Source organism: Carlito syrichta, unplaced genomic scaffold (assembly GCF_000164805.1).
Source record: "Carlito syrichta isolate Samal-C Ts95f unplaced genomic scaffold, Tarsius_syrichta-2.0.1 Scaffold303382, whole genome shotgun sequence".
NCBI classification, from domain to species: domain Eukaryota; kingdom Metazoa; phylum Chordata; class Mammalia; order Primates; family Tarsiidae; genus Carlito; species Carlito syrichta.
The window spans coordinates 296,168-314,388 of NW_007247478.1; the positions used below are offsets into that span (position 1 = coordinate 296,168).

At 40.5% G+C, this 18,221-nt stretch overlaps 1 protein-coding gene across 1 annotated transcript in view; it reads left to right on the forward strand.

The window, feature by feature from the left end:
- Nucleotides 1-18,221, forward strand: part of AFF2 (AF4/FMR2 family member 2) — a 165,591-nt gene that overhangs the window by 135,999 nt on the left and 11,371 nt on the right. Inside the window, exons 11-15 of the mRNA XM_008058552.1 lie at nt 652-788; nt 5,272-5,343; nt 5,697-5,790; nt 8,098-8,150; nt 15,011-15,201. Coding sequence (XP_008056743.1) covers nt 652-788; nt 5,272-5,343; nt 5,697-5,790; nt 8,098-8,150; nt 15,011-15,201 — 547 coding nt within the window. The remainder of the gene's footprint in view (nt 1-651; nt 789-5,271; nt 5,344-5,696; nt 5,791-8,097; nt 8,151-15,010; nt 15,202-18,221) is intronic.

Below are 18,221 nucleotides of genomic sequence, written 5' to 3' on the forward strand. Positions count from 1 at the left end.
TCATGCTATAGCTTCACATTTTTCATGACAATAGCATCAATTTGTTACTCTCCTCCTGGTGGTGAGGTTGATGTGCTCAAAAAGCAAAGGCTGTATGAGTTCACCATCCATGAGGCTTATAAAAAGCAGTTTAGTTGTAAGCACTGTCTATAGGACTTTACAATGACCATTCAGTTTAATAAATTTAGTGAATCACAAAGTAGTTGAGGCATTGATTTGGATTCTGGTCCACCAAAAAGATAATAACAATACCGCAAACCACAAATGATACACCTTGGCTGCATTTTTCTCTTCTTCGCCAGCCTCAGTGTCATGGTGATAGAACCTTAAAAAAACCACTTGCATCATTGTTAATTCCAGTTCATACATTGTCCTCTCTCTCCATTGGTGTTTCTCAGCCTGGGCACTAGGGTCATCTTGATCTGGCTCTTGCCCATTGTGGGGACTGTCCTGGGCATGGCAGGATGGTTGGCAGCATTTCTGACTCCTGCCCACCAGATGCCTCCTTTCCCCAGTGGTAATAACTAAAAGTGTCTCCAGACATTGCCAAATGTTCCCTGTGGCAAAACTACTCCCTAAGTAACAAACCCCTCTTTTATATGAAAGGGAAAAGAAAAAGTATTCTGTTGATGAGTCATCTTCTTGTTTCAGTTCGAGAAATTTGGCAAAGCCGTGAATTATGCCGATGCTGCCCTCTCCTTCACCGAATGTGGCAATGCCATGGAACGTGACCCTCTGGAAGCAAAGTCCCCATACACTATGTACTCTGAGACCGTCGAGCTCCTCAGGTGAACGACTTTCTTCACTTGTCTTCCTGCACTCATTTCAGCTAGATTTAGAAGCTATGTTTTAAAAAACATCATTTCCGTGTATTAATAATTTGTCTAAGACATCTTTTTCCTAGAAGTCATCATAATTAGTTCTTGCCATTATATTAATGTCATGGAAAATTTATAATTGATGGACACTGCTTTTATAAATTATCCCCTTCAGAGGTTATAGCGTGAATGTTATAATTTACAATATTCATAACATTAAAATGGAAAGATAGTGGGTGGAAGTAAAGCATAATCAATTCACCATTTAGCATCCACTTGTCTTTTCAAAGGTGCAGTATTAGAATTCAAAAAAGTGGTGCTCTTAAAATTTCTATTCTAAACGTGTTTTTAAAGAATTTTTATTTTGGTTATTAAAATGGGAGGGGGTACTCTTTCAACTCAGAGTTGGTGTTTAAGACCACAGGTGTGGAGTAGACTTTTCCATGCATCTGAAATAAGGGAAACAGATGAGGTGATGGCGAGTGGGGGAGGGGGGTGGGGGTTAGAGACCAGAGGATGAAAACAGGACAAGGATATTAACTGCATACATTATTGGTTTCATTTACATTTTAAATGAAATTTTCTGGCCTGTTAGTCTTGGTGGGATTTTTTTTTTTTTTTTTTTTTTTGGAGTTGGAGTCTCACTCTGTTGCCCAGACTAGAGTGCAGTGGCCGCTCCCGGCCACTACAGCCTCAACCTGCTGGGGCTCCGGTGATCCTTCCGCCTCAGCCTTCCAAGTAGCTGGAACTACAGGCGTCCGCTACCATGCCCGGCTAATTTTTTGATTTATTGTAGAGATGAAGTCTCACCAAGTTGCCCAGGCGGGTCTCGAACCCACGGGCTCAGGCAATCCACTCGCCTCATCCTCCCAAGGTGCAGGATTACAGGCTGAGCCACCGAGCACAGCATGGGATATAATTTGTGGGGCATCAAAAAATTCCTAGAAAAAAAGGAAGAAGAGATAGAAGAAAAATAAATCCATTCTGCTGTTTTCCAGTGATTTGATGATATTTGTAAAATAATTTAATCCACCCCTGAATAGTGATAAACACCACCATTCACTGGATGGACTAAATAATCACTTTTGATTGAGTAAGCAGTTCTTTACCTGATAGGTTCTTATGTCCCAGTCTCCTCTGGCTCAATTAATCAATAATGCTAGGACTAGTTTTTAGTATCTTGCTTGTATCTGCATAAACTGTTTCAAATCTGAGGACATGTATACCTAAATCTTCAGACACACAATGGACAGATTTAAGCATATATATTTTTCCAATGAAGCATTCCAAAAGATCAAAATAAGAGAACTGTTAAAAAAATCTCTGCTCACATAGAATCAGAAGTTTAGTTAGAGCCACCGGCAGCTCCAGCCTGGCCTACAAGGGCCAGTCTGCCATCTTTCTCTTTGAGATGTAAGCACCAGAGAAGAGTGTGAAATATTTCTCTTCAACTTTATTCACTGTCGAAGGCAACACCACCATCATGTACCTTTCAAGGGGAAATTTATTGCTTAGTGTCTAGTCAAGGCTACCTGCAATTTTCAAATATGCACAAGGTGACCATTCTGGCAAAAATCCTAAGGATTCAAAATTGAGAGGAAACATTAGTAAATCAATATTAAGAAGATTCATACTTTCCATCCAAAAATGCAAATTAAACCAATGCACTTTTAAAATTAACAAGAAAATGTAACAATTTTAATACCCAGCATTAACATCTACAACAATAAAAGGCTTACTAGTGAACTAGGCCTCTCCTGGGTTGCTGATGGGAGAGAATAATGATCATTGTAAATTGAGGGCAATTTGGTATTGTGTAGGAAAAGTCATGCAAATGAGCACTCGTATTTTTTGATCCAGTACTTCGGCTTCCAAAAATTTGAATTTTGTCTACTGAAGAAAATTGTAAGATCAGAACAGGTTGTCTGCACAATGTTAAGCTTGGCATTATATATAATAGCACACAATTGGAGACAAACCAAATAATCAATAATAGAAAGATAATTAACTGCATAGTAGTGCACTGAACAGAATACTTTGCATCCACTGAAATACAACAATGATGGACACTATGCCATTGTAAAAAATGTTTGCAGATAGATGTTAAAGTAAAATCAAGTTTCAGAATTACATGCACACTAGTTACAACCATGAAAAGCATGTGTATGCATCTGGGCTAAACTGGAAGGGAAATGAGATCATAGCTGTAATAAGGGGTGAGATTATGTGTTTTCCTTCTCATCATTGTTTTTTCTTTTTAATTTTCTTGTAGGAAAACACATGCTTTCTTAAAAATATAAGAGCAAAAATACCACATTTTATGGTAAAAGTGCAATGTGAATCATTAAGTAATTTTTTTAATCAATATTTTTTATTATGATGTGGGGTACAGTTAAGGGTTAGGTATACAATTACGTTTCATTCAGGCACCCTGTTGATAAGAGGTTGTTTCCCCATCCCCAGACAGATATTTGCTACTGTTAATCCCATCTCCCTCCCCCGCCATAGTTTCCCAGTACCGTCAGTCATTTTCTTATAGTATTACATTGGATGTCCAAGGTCCATTTATTTCCATTAGAAAACTTATTTCCCCTTAATTGTTTACCTTTAAATGTTCTTTAAGAAAAATAAAGCATGATTTTTTAAAATTATATGACATTTTATTCCTCATAAAAGTATATTTCAATGGAACATGAAAGTCAATGAAGAATTTATGGACATTCACTTTAAAGCTAATATTTTTAAACTTTATTTTGAGATAATCAGGGATTAACATGCAGTTGAAGATCTAATACAGAGATGTCCTGTGTAACTTTCACCCAGTCTCCTCCAAGGAGAATATCTTACACAACTATAGTGCAGTAACATAGCCAGGACATCGACACTGATTCATCCCGTGGACTACATTTGGATTTCACCAGTTTTGTTTTGTTTTTGATTTTACCACTTTTCCATACACTAATTTGCCTGTCTTGTCTACATACATTTTTTAAAGTTTTTACAATTTCTGTAAATTGTGCGTGTGGATAATTTTCATGAGAGAAATTTCAGTTGGAAATAAAATGAGTTACTAGGTCTTCTGGTCCATTTAAGCAATTGAAACTTCACTATCAAGTCACTTCAAATGTGGTTGCAATTAGAGGATGAATGTAATATGAACACAGTTTTTAGTAGTGCAATATGATCTTGAAAATATGTTTATTACTCTCCCCTCAACAGTATGCTGGCTACAGAGAGAGAGCCCCATTTTCTTTATTCAAGTAATTATACTTGTTTTGAGTCCTGGGAATCTGCAATCGAAATGTATTTGTGAAAACAAGTGGGACGTCACAATGACTTGACATTTCAGTGATCCAACTATCAGGGAAAGTTAGATTTATTACACAATAAAAATCCTTTCGCTTAATATTGCAACCAAAGAAAGGGTCCACATCAAGTGCATAAGTCTCTTGGCTGGAAAATGTGTACTCAGTGGAACTGGAACAATAGCAGGGAAAGCAAAGTGGCTAGAATGTTGAGGAGACTGAGTCTTGGAGGGTGAGCCTAGGGTCCCAGGTGCTCTGGTGGGGGTTTGCCGAAAGCGAGGAGCTGGGCATGTAAGTGTAGTGGCCCTGCTGGCTCTCCATCGCCTTCTCATAAATGAGAACCTTCAGCTTTCTTCTGCCACACTGAATTCCATTATTTATTCTTTCACAACTACCTGTGAAATTGCATTAAAGCTCAGACACTGATTTTATGCAATGAATTGATTCTCAAGAGGGTAAATACCCAGAATGGATGTGCTCAGCTAGAAGAAAAAAAAAAAAGGGAGTTACTCAACCTTTTATCACCTCAGTGTGGAACAGTAACAGTTAAAGAGAATGGGAAGACAAAATATACAAGCACCATAAAGTAAAGGCACTTAGTCCTTAAGATGTTGTGAAATCAACCTTCCTTTACAAAAGCTTTCTATAGGAATATATTAAAAACTGGAGCCATTAGAAAAGACCTTATAACTGTGTGATTGAGGTCTCCCATGCTCATGTCAGATATAGTCGTATATTATTTACCTTATCTGTCATAAACTGAACTGAAACTGACATATTTGTCTACTTTTCATTGAAAACCAATAATGTTGTTTAGCTAGATTGTTCCTAGAAACAGTATTTTGCCAGCATTTATACACACACGCAAACCAACAGTAATTCCACAGCATTGTCCTAGAACGTGGGCTCATGTCTTACCTGCCTTCTCCAGAATGCAATTCTATATGTCACATCAGTCCTCCAGTGCTGTGTTGATCCCCATTTTGTGTATGTTTTCTGTAAAGCATGCTTTTCCCCTCATGCACGAGTCGATCTTCCCACCGAGAACAAATGTGGGGCTAACTCATTCAGGTGATCAGAATACCAATGACTGGGGATTTCTGAAGGGACATACAGATTTTACTTTAGTTTTTTCTTTCTCTTCAAAGGTATGCAATGAGGCTGAAGAACTTTGCAAGCCCCTTGGCTTCCGATGGGGACAAAAAGCTAGCAGTATTATGGTAAGTCCCATGGAGGCCACAAGAACATCACTAAAATGTCACAGAAGGATTTGATAACTCTGGATCAACTTAAGCTGCTTACCCCAGATCATTACCCTTGTTTTCCATTAAACTATTAAAGGATAACTAATGAATTTCTTCAGTCACTGACTAAACATTTACTCTCCTAATTTATACCCTTATCAAAATGGGATTTTAATACTTCCCCGTTACCTTTTTAAAATTTTCTTTATTTACTTACACTCCTCAATCTAACCATAGGAGAGTAACTGCAAACTATGAATCAGCATTCTTCTTGTGGTTTATAGGTTTCATTAAGCACTCACATTAACATAAGCTTTTCCTCATCACAGTTACCGATGTTTATCACTTCTCTACTTGAGGATGTTTAAGCTGAAGAAGGACCATGCTATGAAGTACTCCAGATCACTGATGGAATATTTTAAGGTAATCCTTATTTTGTATAATTTATAGGTACGGGCTGATAAAAGTACTAATGGGACATGACAAACATGTTATTAAATGTCAAATGACAAAGTCTGTTGCTGCCAAAGGCGTAACCTCTTTCATCCCACCTGGCCATGGCCCTCCCTTTACCAATACATCTGAGCTCAGCAGAGAGTTTTATGTCTGATGTGATTCCAGGGAGAGAAGGTACAATAGTGCAATCCCCTGACTATTTTCTGGACTGACCAAGTGACCCTTGGTCGTCTCCTGGTTGCGGTTTGAAGGACGTTGTCTTTTGCTCCACCCTGCGAGGCAGGCACAGCTTGTGGCTGTGGGTGTGGCCAGTCTCTTGTTAAATGAGAGGTCAGCAGAGGAGTCTCTCCAAAGTGAGAGAAATCATTACAGCCACCCTGGCTCTGGGTGGACATCCACACCCCTGAAAGGCCTTTGGTCACGGGGAGTCATGATGCACAGTGGTTGCAATTTAAGACAACTGAATGCATTGATTTCCAAAACAAACAAATAAAGCTATAATTGAGGGAGCTGGCAACTTTTAACTTGCAAGCAAATATATATATATATATATATATATAGCAATAGCAAAATATGAAACACCAATATATAAAATGCAATACCAATATTTAGGGATGAGCCCAGATAAAAATTGCAAGTAGCAGCTCATGCTAGGCTTGGCCACTGTACCTTCAAACACTGGCCATGATTTGGAGTTGGGAAAACCTAGTACTTTGTCTGTTGGGCAGAACTCAAAAGAAAATGACTTTTCTATTTTTTTTTTTTTGCCAAGTGCATGAGACCTCTTGATTAAATTGCACCAAAGCAGTAGTTTAAAATGAATCAAATAATAACATCAAACATCTAGTGAATAGCAGCATATGGCTGTATGAGGACACTGTGACTCTGTTGGGAAAAAGAGCAAGTTCACCAGCTATTATGTGATGTGACCATAATGCTTTAAAACTAGTGTTCGTGTGGGTGAAAGGGGGTCACATACAACAGCTCCTCATCCCTTTGCATGTCTACCCTCTCAACCTCTGCTCTAGAAAGGTGGTTCTTGAACTTCAGTGAGCGTCAGAATCCACAGGAGGGCTTGTGATTGCAGAGTGCTGGGCCTCATACCCTAAGTGTCTAGTTCTGTAGGTCTGGGGCAGTGCCCAATAATTTGCATTTCTAACAAGTTCCCAAGTGATGTGAATGCTGCTGGTCTTGTGATCACACTTTGAGAGCCACTGTTGTAGTGTCTGTCCTCTCTGGCCTGTCCTATGTATCTTGTATGGCATTGCAATAAATGCTAAATAACTCACTTATCTGGGAATGTGTCGAACTTTTCTGAGGTTAAAGACTGGATTCTGCAGAATGCATCTTAGGTGTGGGTTTCCACCACTCTAGAAAAGTATTACATTCTTACTGGACTCCTCAAAATGCTGACTTTCTCCCTAACACCCCTTTTGCAAAGGAGGGTTGACTGGAAGCCAAGAGGCAGAAGAAGAGCATTGCCTGAGTTGTGACTGCTGAGAGCAAGTTTGAGTCATGCTCAGTGCCACAGGTCGTCATCTGTGCCACTTGAGCTTCAACCTAGCAAGGCCATTACAGTGAATCTCATCCCTGTCCTGTTGTCGTAATGCTGAATGTCAGGTTCCCTCTGATCCACAGGTATGCAGCCACAAAAATACAAGAAGACCCAGTCTTTAAACCAGCCCAGTTCCATCAGAGGAATAAAATAATGTCTAGCATTCCATTGCAATGCAGCTCTGCACCAGTCGCTTTGTTAAAGAGGGAAAATCTTCACCCATGAGGGTTTGCGTGTAAAGATAACAAATCGAGGTGATTCCTGAGGACAAACAAAGGCACTGTTTGGTTCTTGCACATTCCTGGGATAGTATAAATTATAGCCCACCCTGTATCCCAGGGAAAAAGTTTGCAACTGGAGCTAAAGGTGAAAAGCTTACTTGTACTCTGAAGAGCTTGTTTAGCAGAATAAATTTCAGATGAGGATAATTAAGCCACTTCTTGGAGAACTGAGTCTGATTTCACTGGGCCTTTTAGTATATAAGATCTTTCATCAAGTGACTTTCATGGTCCTGATTGGAGCCCACTAATTATCCTAACCAGCTATTTTCATCGAGTGTGCGTCGTGGTGTGCTGACGTGCACATACATCCCAGATCTGCATCCCGAAATGCTGCAATCAATATTAATGTACTCTAAATCACACTTCCATCTGTTTCTGAATTAATAAAACACAAAATAGATGTCCTTATTTCCCTCTCTTTCTCTCTCTCTCTTTTAGCAAAATGCTTCAAAAGTCGCTCAGCTATCCTCTCCATGGGTAGGCAATGGAAAGTAAGTATTTTATGAAAATTGCTTTTTTCATGAAAATGAGTGATTCAATAGACCTCCAAACATTTTGCATTGACAACTCAGGAGTCAAGGTCAATTCTGAGACTAAGTCATTCTTGTGCACAAAAATTTCTAGCCAGTTTTCAGCTAATGACAAGACAGAAAAGTTTTAAATGATATGGTTCCAAATTCTGTAACTATTTGATCTTTAAGCCAAATTATGGCCATAAAAATATCTGCTAATGAGATGGCTAGCACCATGCCATTTCAGGAAGGTAGAGTAAAGTTAACTCCACTGCAGTGATTTGTCAATGATTCACTCGGTAATGAAAGACCAATGAAATATTCATTGATATATGGTAAGTGCTGTTTAATAAAACCAAAGGCATAATAGTGCTGAAAATGTGAAGGCACTTGGTCAGCCAATTATCCGAGCCTTCATGATGATTTTTATATTAATACTAAAACACCCTGACCTAAAATAGAAAAGCGTCTACTATAATGCTGATCTGAAGCTCAATGAATTCACCCATGCTGGCAGCCATATTTAGAGTTTTCTATCTGCCTGGGAGAGTTCAGTCTTAACAGCAGTGGGATAGGACTCCAAAAACCATTGACCTGGTCTTGAGGCTGCCCTTAACTCACAAGGTAAGTTAAGTGGGCCCCTTTCTCTATCGCTAAAATGAAGGGGCTGGATCTGATGCTTTCTGAGGCAAACTGAAGAGATGTTTCTTATAGAAGGTGAGTTTTTCAATCCCAGTTCTGTCTCAGCCACAAAGTGGTCTTCTAAGCCTTTGCAAACTTGCCTGTGCATCAGTTTCTCTTCTGATTCCCAAACTTCCCTCACTACCACAAGCCCACTTTCTCCAAGGAGTGGGAAGGGAAACTAGATCACTATGGACATAGACATTCACCAAGAGACTGATTTATAACTCTAAGCTGCCTTTTTCCTCATTTTTTATCATTTCAAAATTCTTGCGTCTCTGATCGAAACACTTTCTTTAAAAGTAAAACAGTCTCTACTGTCACTTTATAAATATCTCCAAAGCATACCCCAAACGCAGTGGGACATTGAACTCTACTTGGAGATCATAAAAACATTCAGGGTGAGGGAACAGATTCATTAAACAAACTACACATTAACTCAATTATTGTATTGAAACGAAGCATGGTTTAAAATGTTGAATTAGGTTTTACTTTTATATCGACAAACAAAAGAGAAAAAAGGCTTCTCTCTGGAAGTTCAGAAAATAAAAATAACCAGGGAAGACCCAGAGAAAGCTATTTTCTCTGAGCACAGAGTAAAGCAAGTGCAAGGTCAGGTAAACAGCTATTAAAGGGGGAGTAGATTGTGTGTGTGTGTTTAATTCAGAAACAAAAGAACTCAAACACATCCTAACCTTGTGAAGTTGCATGAAAAGCCTCCTGAAATGATTTTATAAGTAGCTTCTGTCTGAAGAAAGCACACTCCCTTTAGTAGATCACAGAGATTCAAAATGAAGCAACTCAAAAGTCTCCCGGGGTTACATCTCATTCATTCAGCAAACACTTTGGGCACATCTGCGGCATGAGGGTCGGGGGACACACAGAAGCATTCTATGTGGTCCCTGCACTCCAGAAACACACAGTGCAGGGGAGGGAGGTAATGGGTATGAATGAAGTGCTGAGGAACCCCAGGAGAAAAAGCATGGACCCCCCTGTGTGGCCAGGATGGGCTTCTTGTCTGTAAACAAGACTTTGGCTGGGTTCTCCAGTGAATGAGGGTGATGTGCTCTGTGAAGGCTAGCGATTGGGAAGTCAGGCGGGAAGTCAGGTGGCCATGGCTCCCCTCTCCATAAATGAGAGCTCTGAAGAAAAGTATAGGGAGGGATGAGCAGAGCGTTGAGAATAGACCTTCAGAAACTAGCTTGCATGCAAGCTGGGGAAAGAAAGTGCGAATAAGTAGTTGGAAGAAGCAGAAAAATCTACTTGGTTTAGAACAGAGGTAAGCAAACTTTCTATAAAGAACCAGATACTTCGTATTGTGGGCTTTGCAGTCCAAGAAACAAAACTGAGACTATCATATACAAAAAATATAAGGGAGAAACACATTTCCCCAGATATATAAATGAATATAAGAGAGAAAACAAATTTCCACAACATTTTCACTGACAAAATTTTAAATATAACAAGTGTAATTTTTGAAATACAAAACTACTAAGGAAGAATGGAATTCTTTTTTAAAAATAACAGTTTGCTTAATTGGGGTTCAAAGTTAGTTTTCCCTCTCTACAGATTGATTGAAAATGTTCATCTTTTCAGACCATTTGAAGCTCGCAGGCCATACAGAAGCAGGAGGAGGGCCAGATTTACCCACGTCCAATATAGCATTATGGAGGCTATATTGTGGAGGTTTAAAAGGGCTGGGCAACAATCTCAAAATACACTGAAAATAAAAATAAAGAGGTCTAAGAAGAGTACTGAATTTTGAAAAAAAAAAAAAGGAATCTGAGACCTTCAGAAGAGCTTTTTCAGTAGATAGGTGGGTGCCACATGAAAAGAGTTAGAAGAGAGATGTCTTCACTTGCTTGAGACATTGACCATGCCAAGGAGCATTGGAAAAACCATCTAGATCAAGCAAAAGCTTTCAGAGGGCAATGCCTGTGTGAATTGGTGATATATCAACAAACCTGGCTAGAGGAGTGAATATGAAAATGAGGGTAGAAGTGGACACTCATGTCAAGTGAAATGTTTAATCATAGGGATGATAAAATTTGAGGTGACATGGTGGAATGGAAAGAGAATGGGCCTGGGAGGAAATCAGACCTGCTGTCAAATTCTGACTCTTCAGCTCTTTCAGCTGTGTGGCCCTCAGGAAGAAGAAGAAGCTGAACATCTCTGGGGCCATTTTGTCATTTGTGAAACTGGCAAGAGAAATTTCCCAAAGAGTTGTGAGACTCGGAATATAGGTGATGCCCTGTGCACTATGCTGCTGCCATGGTTATTGTTGTCATTGTTACCTTTTAAAGTTTAATGTTGGAAAGCATAAGTGATCCTGCCCCTTAGAATTCCTACCACTCTTGGTCAGTACTTCTGTTCTGACACTTACCCTAGATTGCCAGAAAATAATGGATTTTGTTCCTTTATTAGACTACTTGCTCTTTTTCAATAAGGGGCCATTCAATCTTTCATTTACCAAGTATTTATTGAGTACCCACTATGTGTGAGATACTCTGCCAGTCTGTTTATAAAAATATTCCTATCCTTCTCCTTCTGCCCTCCAGAGCACTTTATATATGTAGTGGGTACTAAATAATAAATATAAGCAAGTCATTTATTCATTTAATTGGTATTCGTTGAGGACATATTATGTGCTAGACACTTCTCTAGATACTGACATATACAGGGTGAAATAGACAAAAAGTGCTGCCTTCATGGAGCTCACATTTTGTTGGAGGAGAAAGACAATAACAAATATGTGGCATGTTAGATGATGGTAAATGTCATGGAGAAAACTGAAACAAAGAAGGCAGTTAGAAGGAGTTTCTGGGGGTAGGAGAGGGAACTGTGGTAGACTCTTGAGTCGTGAGTATGGAGGGATGTTGGAGAAGGGTTCTGGTAAAACAAACCATGTCAATTTCTTGGGGAAGTGCCTTTCAATCAGAGGAATGGAACTAGGGAGGAGGGAGTAGGACTGAGAGGTGAGAAAAGATGTTGAAATTTTGGGTGAGAGAATGTGGTAGTAGTGAAAGTGGTGGGAAGCATATGCTTGTGTGTGCATGCTCCTTTGCATGTGCTGTGGAAGTGTGGAGGAAGGGACAAGGTCTGCAAGTAGACACATGCAAACAATGGGAAGGGGACCCCTAAACAGTGATAAAAGAACTGAGTCGGAGTTGGAGAGCACACCAAGGTGAGTGTGAGCCTGCATCAATCCTCTCTTAGCCACAGTCACCATTTCTTGGCAGGTTTTAATTTCTTCATTTTGTGAGCATAATATGGTGTGCAGACATGTTCATCAGAACACAACAGATCATAGAGCCTCATGTGAGAACAGTAACGACCAGAGTTAAACCCTTATCCTAGCTCTGCTTGCCTTCATTACTGGGTATTTCAAAGGAAGCAGGGAAAGAAAGACCCACAGTAACACTTAAGTGTAATAAATTTAAAGAGGCTTTTCTTTCCTTTTTCTTTTTTTCTTTTTCTGGAGTTGGAGTCTCACTCCATTGCCCATGCTGGAGTGCAGTGGCACACTCACGGCCACCCCAGCGTCAACCTGCTGGGCTACAGCGATCCTTACGCCTCAGCCTTCCAAGTAGCCGGAACCACAGGGGCACACTACCACGCCCGACTAAATTTTTTTTTTTTTGTAGAGACATGGTCTCCTCAAGTTGTCCAGGCTGGTTTCGAACCCATGGGCTCAGGCAGTTCACTTCCCTTGGCCTCCCAAAATGCTGGTTGAGCCACCAAGCCCGGCCAAAAGTGCTTTTCAAGATGTTTGAGGAAAAGAGAGATGATTTGGTTTCCCTTGTGACTTCTGGGCACACTGAATTTCAGTGAAATCATTGAATCTAACGTTTTACTTCAGTCAAAAAAAGTAAGACCCAGCAAAAGGAAGGGACTTGCTCAGGGACACACAGTGATTTTATGGCAGAGCCAGGGCTACAGTTCAGGTCTCCTGGGATTCCAATACCTTGTTCCCTGAAGCACAGGGTCCTCTTCCGACATTTACGGTACATGATATCTTTGTCATTTTCTCTAGAGATTACAAATATAAACATACTCCTTTCTTGCTATGAATTGAGTTAATCACCACCAATGAGGGAAAGGACTAGAAAATAGCACTTGCAACCTATCACAGCAAAGAAACCCAGCATTTGCTGCTTTTTTGTCATTAACTAACCTCTCTGTGCCTATGATCCTTAGCTTGGAGAGCTCCCCATCCTACTTCTGCCTTCAGAATAAATCATATATCAAGAAGTAACAAAATAGCTCAGAAATTATAAACATAGCAGGAATGCCCTCATACCCTCTTACAGCAGACAAGAACAGAGCATGTGTAAGGTTCAACATTCCCCCTGAGACGAGAACATATTAGAAGATAGACTCTGTGTGTAGAAATGGTCCAAATCTTTCCCCTGGCTGTAGGCACAGCCTGAGTGAGTCTCAAGGAGAGCATTTCAATTGTAGCTGCTCCCAGATCTATTCAGCGGCTCTTCAGCATTTTGGTACGCTGTGACTGCTGCTTGCCCCAAATCATATGTGTGTGCCACGGGTCAGGGTGTACGTTCATTCTGTGAGCCACTCTAGAAAGTGAGAGCTGTCAACAAGAGCAAGTGGTAAGGAGGTGAGTTGGGGCATGAGATGGGTTCCTTGAAGTTGTATTGGGGTGTGTTTAGAAGAGTAAGTTGGAAGTTTCTTCAAGCATACAGGCTCGTGGAGTCCCAAACACAGCTTTCCCCCGCTTTTTTTTACTCCCTCAAAATGTTCTGTCCTGATAAAGTGGTTCATTTGCCTGGGTAGTTGTTCAAAGTGTTGCTGGAAGAGAATAGGGAAGCTGAGGGGCACACAGACCTTGCTTCTGTGTATAGGATAACACCCATGATTTGGGGACTGCCCCTGGACAAGACTGTAGCAAGCAGACCTAAACTTGGGCCCCCAGGAAAAGTGACCTCTGTTATATACACCCAGCAGGTGACTCCTTGTTACTAATATTAAATAACTTATTGAAAATCTATGTCCAAGCATTGGGACTGTCCGAAGTGGAACTCTGAAGACTTATCTTTATAAACTAGCATACAGGTGAATAGTCAGAAATTAACAGCCCATCTTTGTTGTGTCTTAAAGAATCCTAAAGAAATATTCGGAATCCCATTTTTTTCCAGCTTCCCAAATAATGCTCCTTGGGGGGCTGTTAAGAATTGCACTTTGCTCATTGTGATAATTGTATTTGGAGCAAACTGTCATTGTGGTTTCCACAAAACACTTTTGGATGATAGACCAATATTGCACATCAAGTGTTTTCCAACTGCCAATAGGCTTTCAGGCAGCAGGTAGAGACATAGTCATAGCTCTGAGCTGTTTCTTTCTTTGAAACATCATAATACTTGTTATATATATTCAAAGTAAGAGCTACATTTGTGGGTAGAATCAATACCAAAGAAAGATTCACCTATCTCATTCTGGCATTTTAAGATAAAAACAGCATTGTGCATGGATCCCTCAGTGACTGTCAAAGGTGGTAAAAACTTTGGTGTTTAATGTTAGAAAAAGAGGAGGTGGGGCTCATTCTACAATCTGGCACCACAGCCCTGGATGGCTTGGTCAGATGGTCAGGAAGATGGGGTGGTAGGGCAACCCCTTCGGGTCCCCTCCCACTGTGGGAGCTTTTCTGTCCTCTCAATAAATCCTGCCTTCTCAAAAAAGAAAAAAAAAGGTGGGGTGGTAATAAACTGTCTCTACACTGGAGAAAGCTATTATGTTGACAAAGTGATTGCATTGATAAAAGCTTTAAGATGATTAGCCGGGCGTGGTAGCGCGCGCCTGTAGTTCCAGCTACTTGGAAGGCTGAGGCAGAAGGATCGCCGGAGCCCAGCAGGTGAAGGCTACAGTGGCCGGGATCAGCCACTGCACTCCAGTCTGGGTGACAGAGTGAGACTCCAACTCAAAAAAAAAAAAAAGATGTTCTCTGAGAAGAGTTTGGGGTGGGGGAGGACTGATGTGGGAACAAGTTCCAATACATCGGGCTTTGTGTATGCTCACCGTGCTAAACTTCACTCTAGCCAATGGTAGTCTGGTGAGATCGCAGTGTGAGGAGGGAGGCCTGAACCCCACTGTCACTCTTCCCTGCCAGACTGACAAGGCCTGTCATTTTTACCATTCCCCAGGAACACTCCATCCCCAGTGTCTCTCAACAATGTCTCTCCCGTCAATGCAATGGGGAACTGCAACAATGGCCCAGTCACCATCCCCCAGCGCATTCACCACATGGCCGCCAGCCATGTCAACATCACTAGCAACGTGTTGCGGGGCTATGAACACTGGGATATGGCTGACAAACTGACAAGAGAAAACAAAGGTATGCTCGTCTGCTCTACTCATTGTCACAGATCATGATAGAGTCAACTGTGCTTTAAAGGACTTGAGTTGTAGTTGGCCTTATACCTTTCAGTCTCTCTGATTTCCAGGGCCTAGATAAGGGAAGAGGGGCTTCGCTGAGGGCTGACCCAGTGACCTATAATTACTGAGAGAGTGAAACAGGTCTGGGAATTTGTTCTCCTTTAAAGCTTAGGCTAATGTGAACTGTGATATGTTTGGAATTTCACTTCGTGACAAGAATAAACACAGAGAAACAGAAGCAAAGACAAAAAGGATGATTAGCAAATTAATTAAGATCCTGTTGGCTTCTGTTAACTTTATTATTCTCTTTTGAGAGGTGAGGTTGAACTGCTGCCTTCTACCTTCATTCTAATCATCAGCTCCAGTTGAGTACATGATAATATGGCTTGCATTTGGAAGCAAGGGCCAAAGCTCAGCTAGTATCTTTCACACACTGACAGCAGGGATGAAGGATCAGGGTCCTGTTCATGGTGACACCTGAGATTTGCTACAAAATAAATGCAAAGAGAACCCTGCTTCACCAGAGAGTGTGTCCATGGTCTTTAGTGATTCATGCTGCCATCTGTGACCCTAGCTGTTATTGAGGCTCACAGCAATGCCTCACTATCCTAATGAAGGTGGGAAGTAAAAATAAACCGTACTTTTGCCCTGGCTGTTCATTTGACTTGGCTGACTCTGGCCCAGAAGTCACAGACTGCCCTACTTTAGTCAAACTGGGGACAGATGTGGGCCTTTTAGAATCAGAATGCAAAGAGGTGACCAGCAGTTTAGAGTAGCAGAAATTTTGAGCCAGTAATGGGGAGACATTAGCATCTTTTACCACCTAAATTGCATGGGGTAGGTGTGGATGCTACTAGGTCCCAAGTGGCTACAGTGGCAGTTATATATCTGCAGGTTCCACATCTATAAACTCAACCAATGGTGTATCGAAAATATTCAAAGAAAAAAATTCTAAAAATATTCGGAGAAAAATAACAATACAACAATAAAATAATATAGATTTTTAAAAAATACAGTAACAGCTATTTGCATAGCTTTTACATGGTATTAGGTAGCATAAATAATCTAGATATGATTCAAAATATACAGGAGGATGTGCATAAGTTATATGCAATGTATATCAGGGATTTGAGCATCCATAGATTTTGGTATTAACAGGCATCCCAGAGGTGAGTGTATATGACTTTTTAGGAATGAGGCTGGGTAGCAGGTCACATATATGCAGATGGAAGTTTCCTGGGTTTGACGAAGAAGACATATTGGGCATTCTGGCCCAATTCCTCTCCCAAGCTCCAGAGTCTTCGCTGCCCAGGCAGCTCTCCTTCTCTTTCCACTCAGGCTCCAAGGTTTTAGCCTGCTTATTTTCTCTCTTAAAAGCTGCCCCTCTGTATCTGGGGTGATTCTCTCCAGTACCTGGTTGTGGAATGAGGAGCAGTCTTCCAAGCCCTTCCTCTTTGCGACCCATTTGTACTGTATTGCTAAGCATGCGTGGAAGCCATCCCATCAGAATAGGAAGGATGCATATTTTCCAGTTTAATAATTTAAGTTTGAATTCTGCCTGGGCTATACATTACCTGGGCAACCTTGGCAAGTTACTTAAATCTGTCAGTTACTTCCTGGCTTCCACCTCTATAATAGACATAATAATGATGATAATGGTGGAATTTCCCAGACAGATAATAGAGATTGGTTAAATTATATAATATATGTAAAGCACCTAGCATAAAATATTGGGTTCAAGGTAGAAATCCTACAAATATTTATTCTCTTTCCTTACTCCATATTATTATTATGTATCTATATAACTCAAAGATTCTGTGACTATCAAAACATATTTCATAATTTGAGACTTCAACCCTAAGTTCAGCTATAAGCTTATATTGACTCCAGGAAATAAATGTGTCCATGTATCGGTGATGTGGGTTTGTGCAGAAATTTCTACAAGCCAGGCACTTTATTATTTGCTTTATTATTGTTGTCTCATTTATTCTTAGTTTATTTGGAGAAACTGAGCTTCAGTGAGTTTAAGAAGCCCATCCATGTTACCACTGCTCTTAATGTTTGTTAGAAACAGATTGAATCGAGAAGTCTCTGATTCTAGAGTCTGAACTCTTAATCAATAGGCTACATTGCCCATCTAGAGAATAAGATAAATAACGGATCCTCAGAAACCATTTGTGAGATCCTAAACCAGTTACTTAAACTATGAGAAATTCTTAATTTGTCTACTTTTCTAGACTTCTGGAAATTCAGAGACAGTTGGCCCCTACAACCAGACCCATTCAAGTATTCTAGGATTACAAGCAAAGACATATACTCCTAAAGATTTGCCTAGCTTGTCTGCCTCCGCCAAATCTATCTTATTTTGTATTGGTAACTGGAGGTCAGTTCAATATTTATGGATTTCCTTTATCTTTGCATCCGTTTTCAAAATCTGTTAAAGTAATTCCTTCTAAATTAACTTCAGAGCTTTCCAAGAGCAATGTGGTGGCTGTGCTGTTGTTAGGGTGAAATGGTGCTAATCTTGTCATTAGCACAGCATGTCTAGGAATTGCTAAACTCCCTGTGTAATATGGAATCAAATAAACCCTGTCAGTCCATCAGCAGAGAGAAAATGTGTCCTGCTAATGCTGTCATTGGGCTTTTCAGTGGACTGGGGAGAGGACCTAGTATGGAATCTTCGGCTCACAGTTTTGAATTTCACACACTTGGCATTTCTGATGTGCTTAGAGCTTTGGGAATTCTTTTCATATCTATCTTCCTATGTAGAAATTGGGGCTATGAGGAGCTTCCCTTTTTATTGGAGCACTGCATCTCACTGGAGACAACCATGTACTTCTACCTTTTCTACTCATTTCTGTGGTATGGGTAAAGTTGGTTCTCCCAGTGGAAGGTCTCCACTCTTCCCTCATGCCTGAAACAGGCCAATGGAGCTGATGCTGTCCTCTGGCCTTTGGCCTGAAGCCTTGTTCCTGCCTT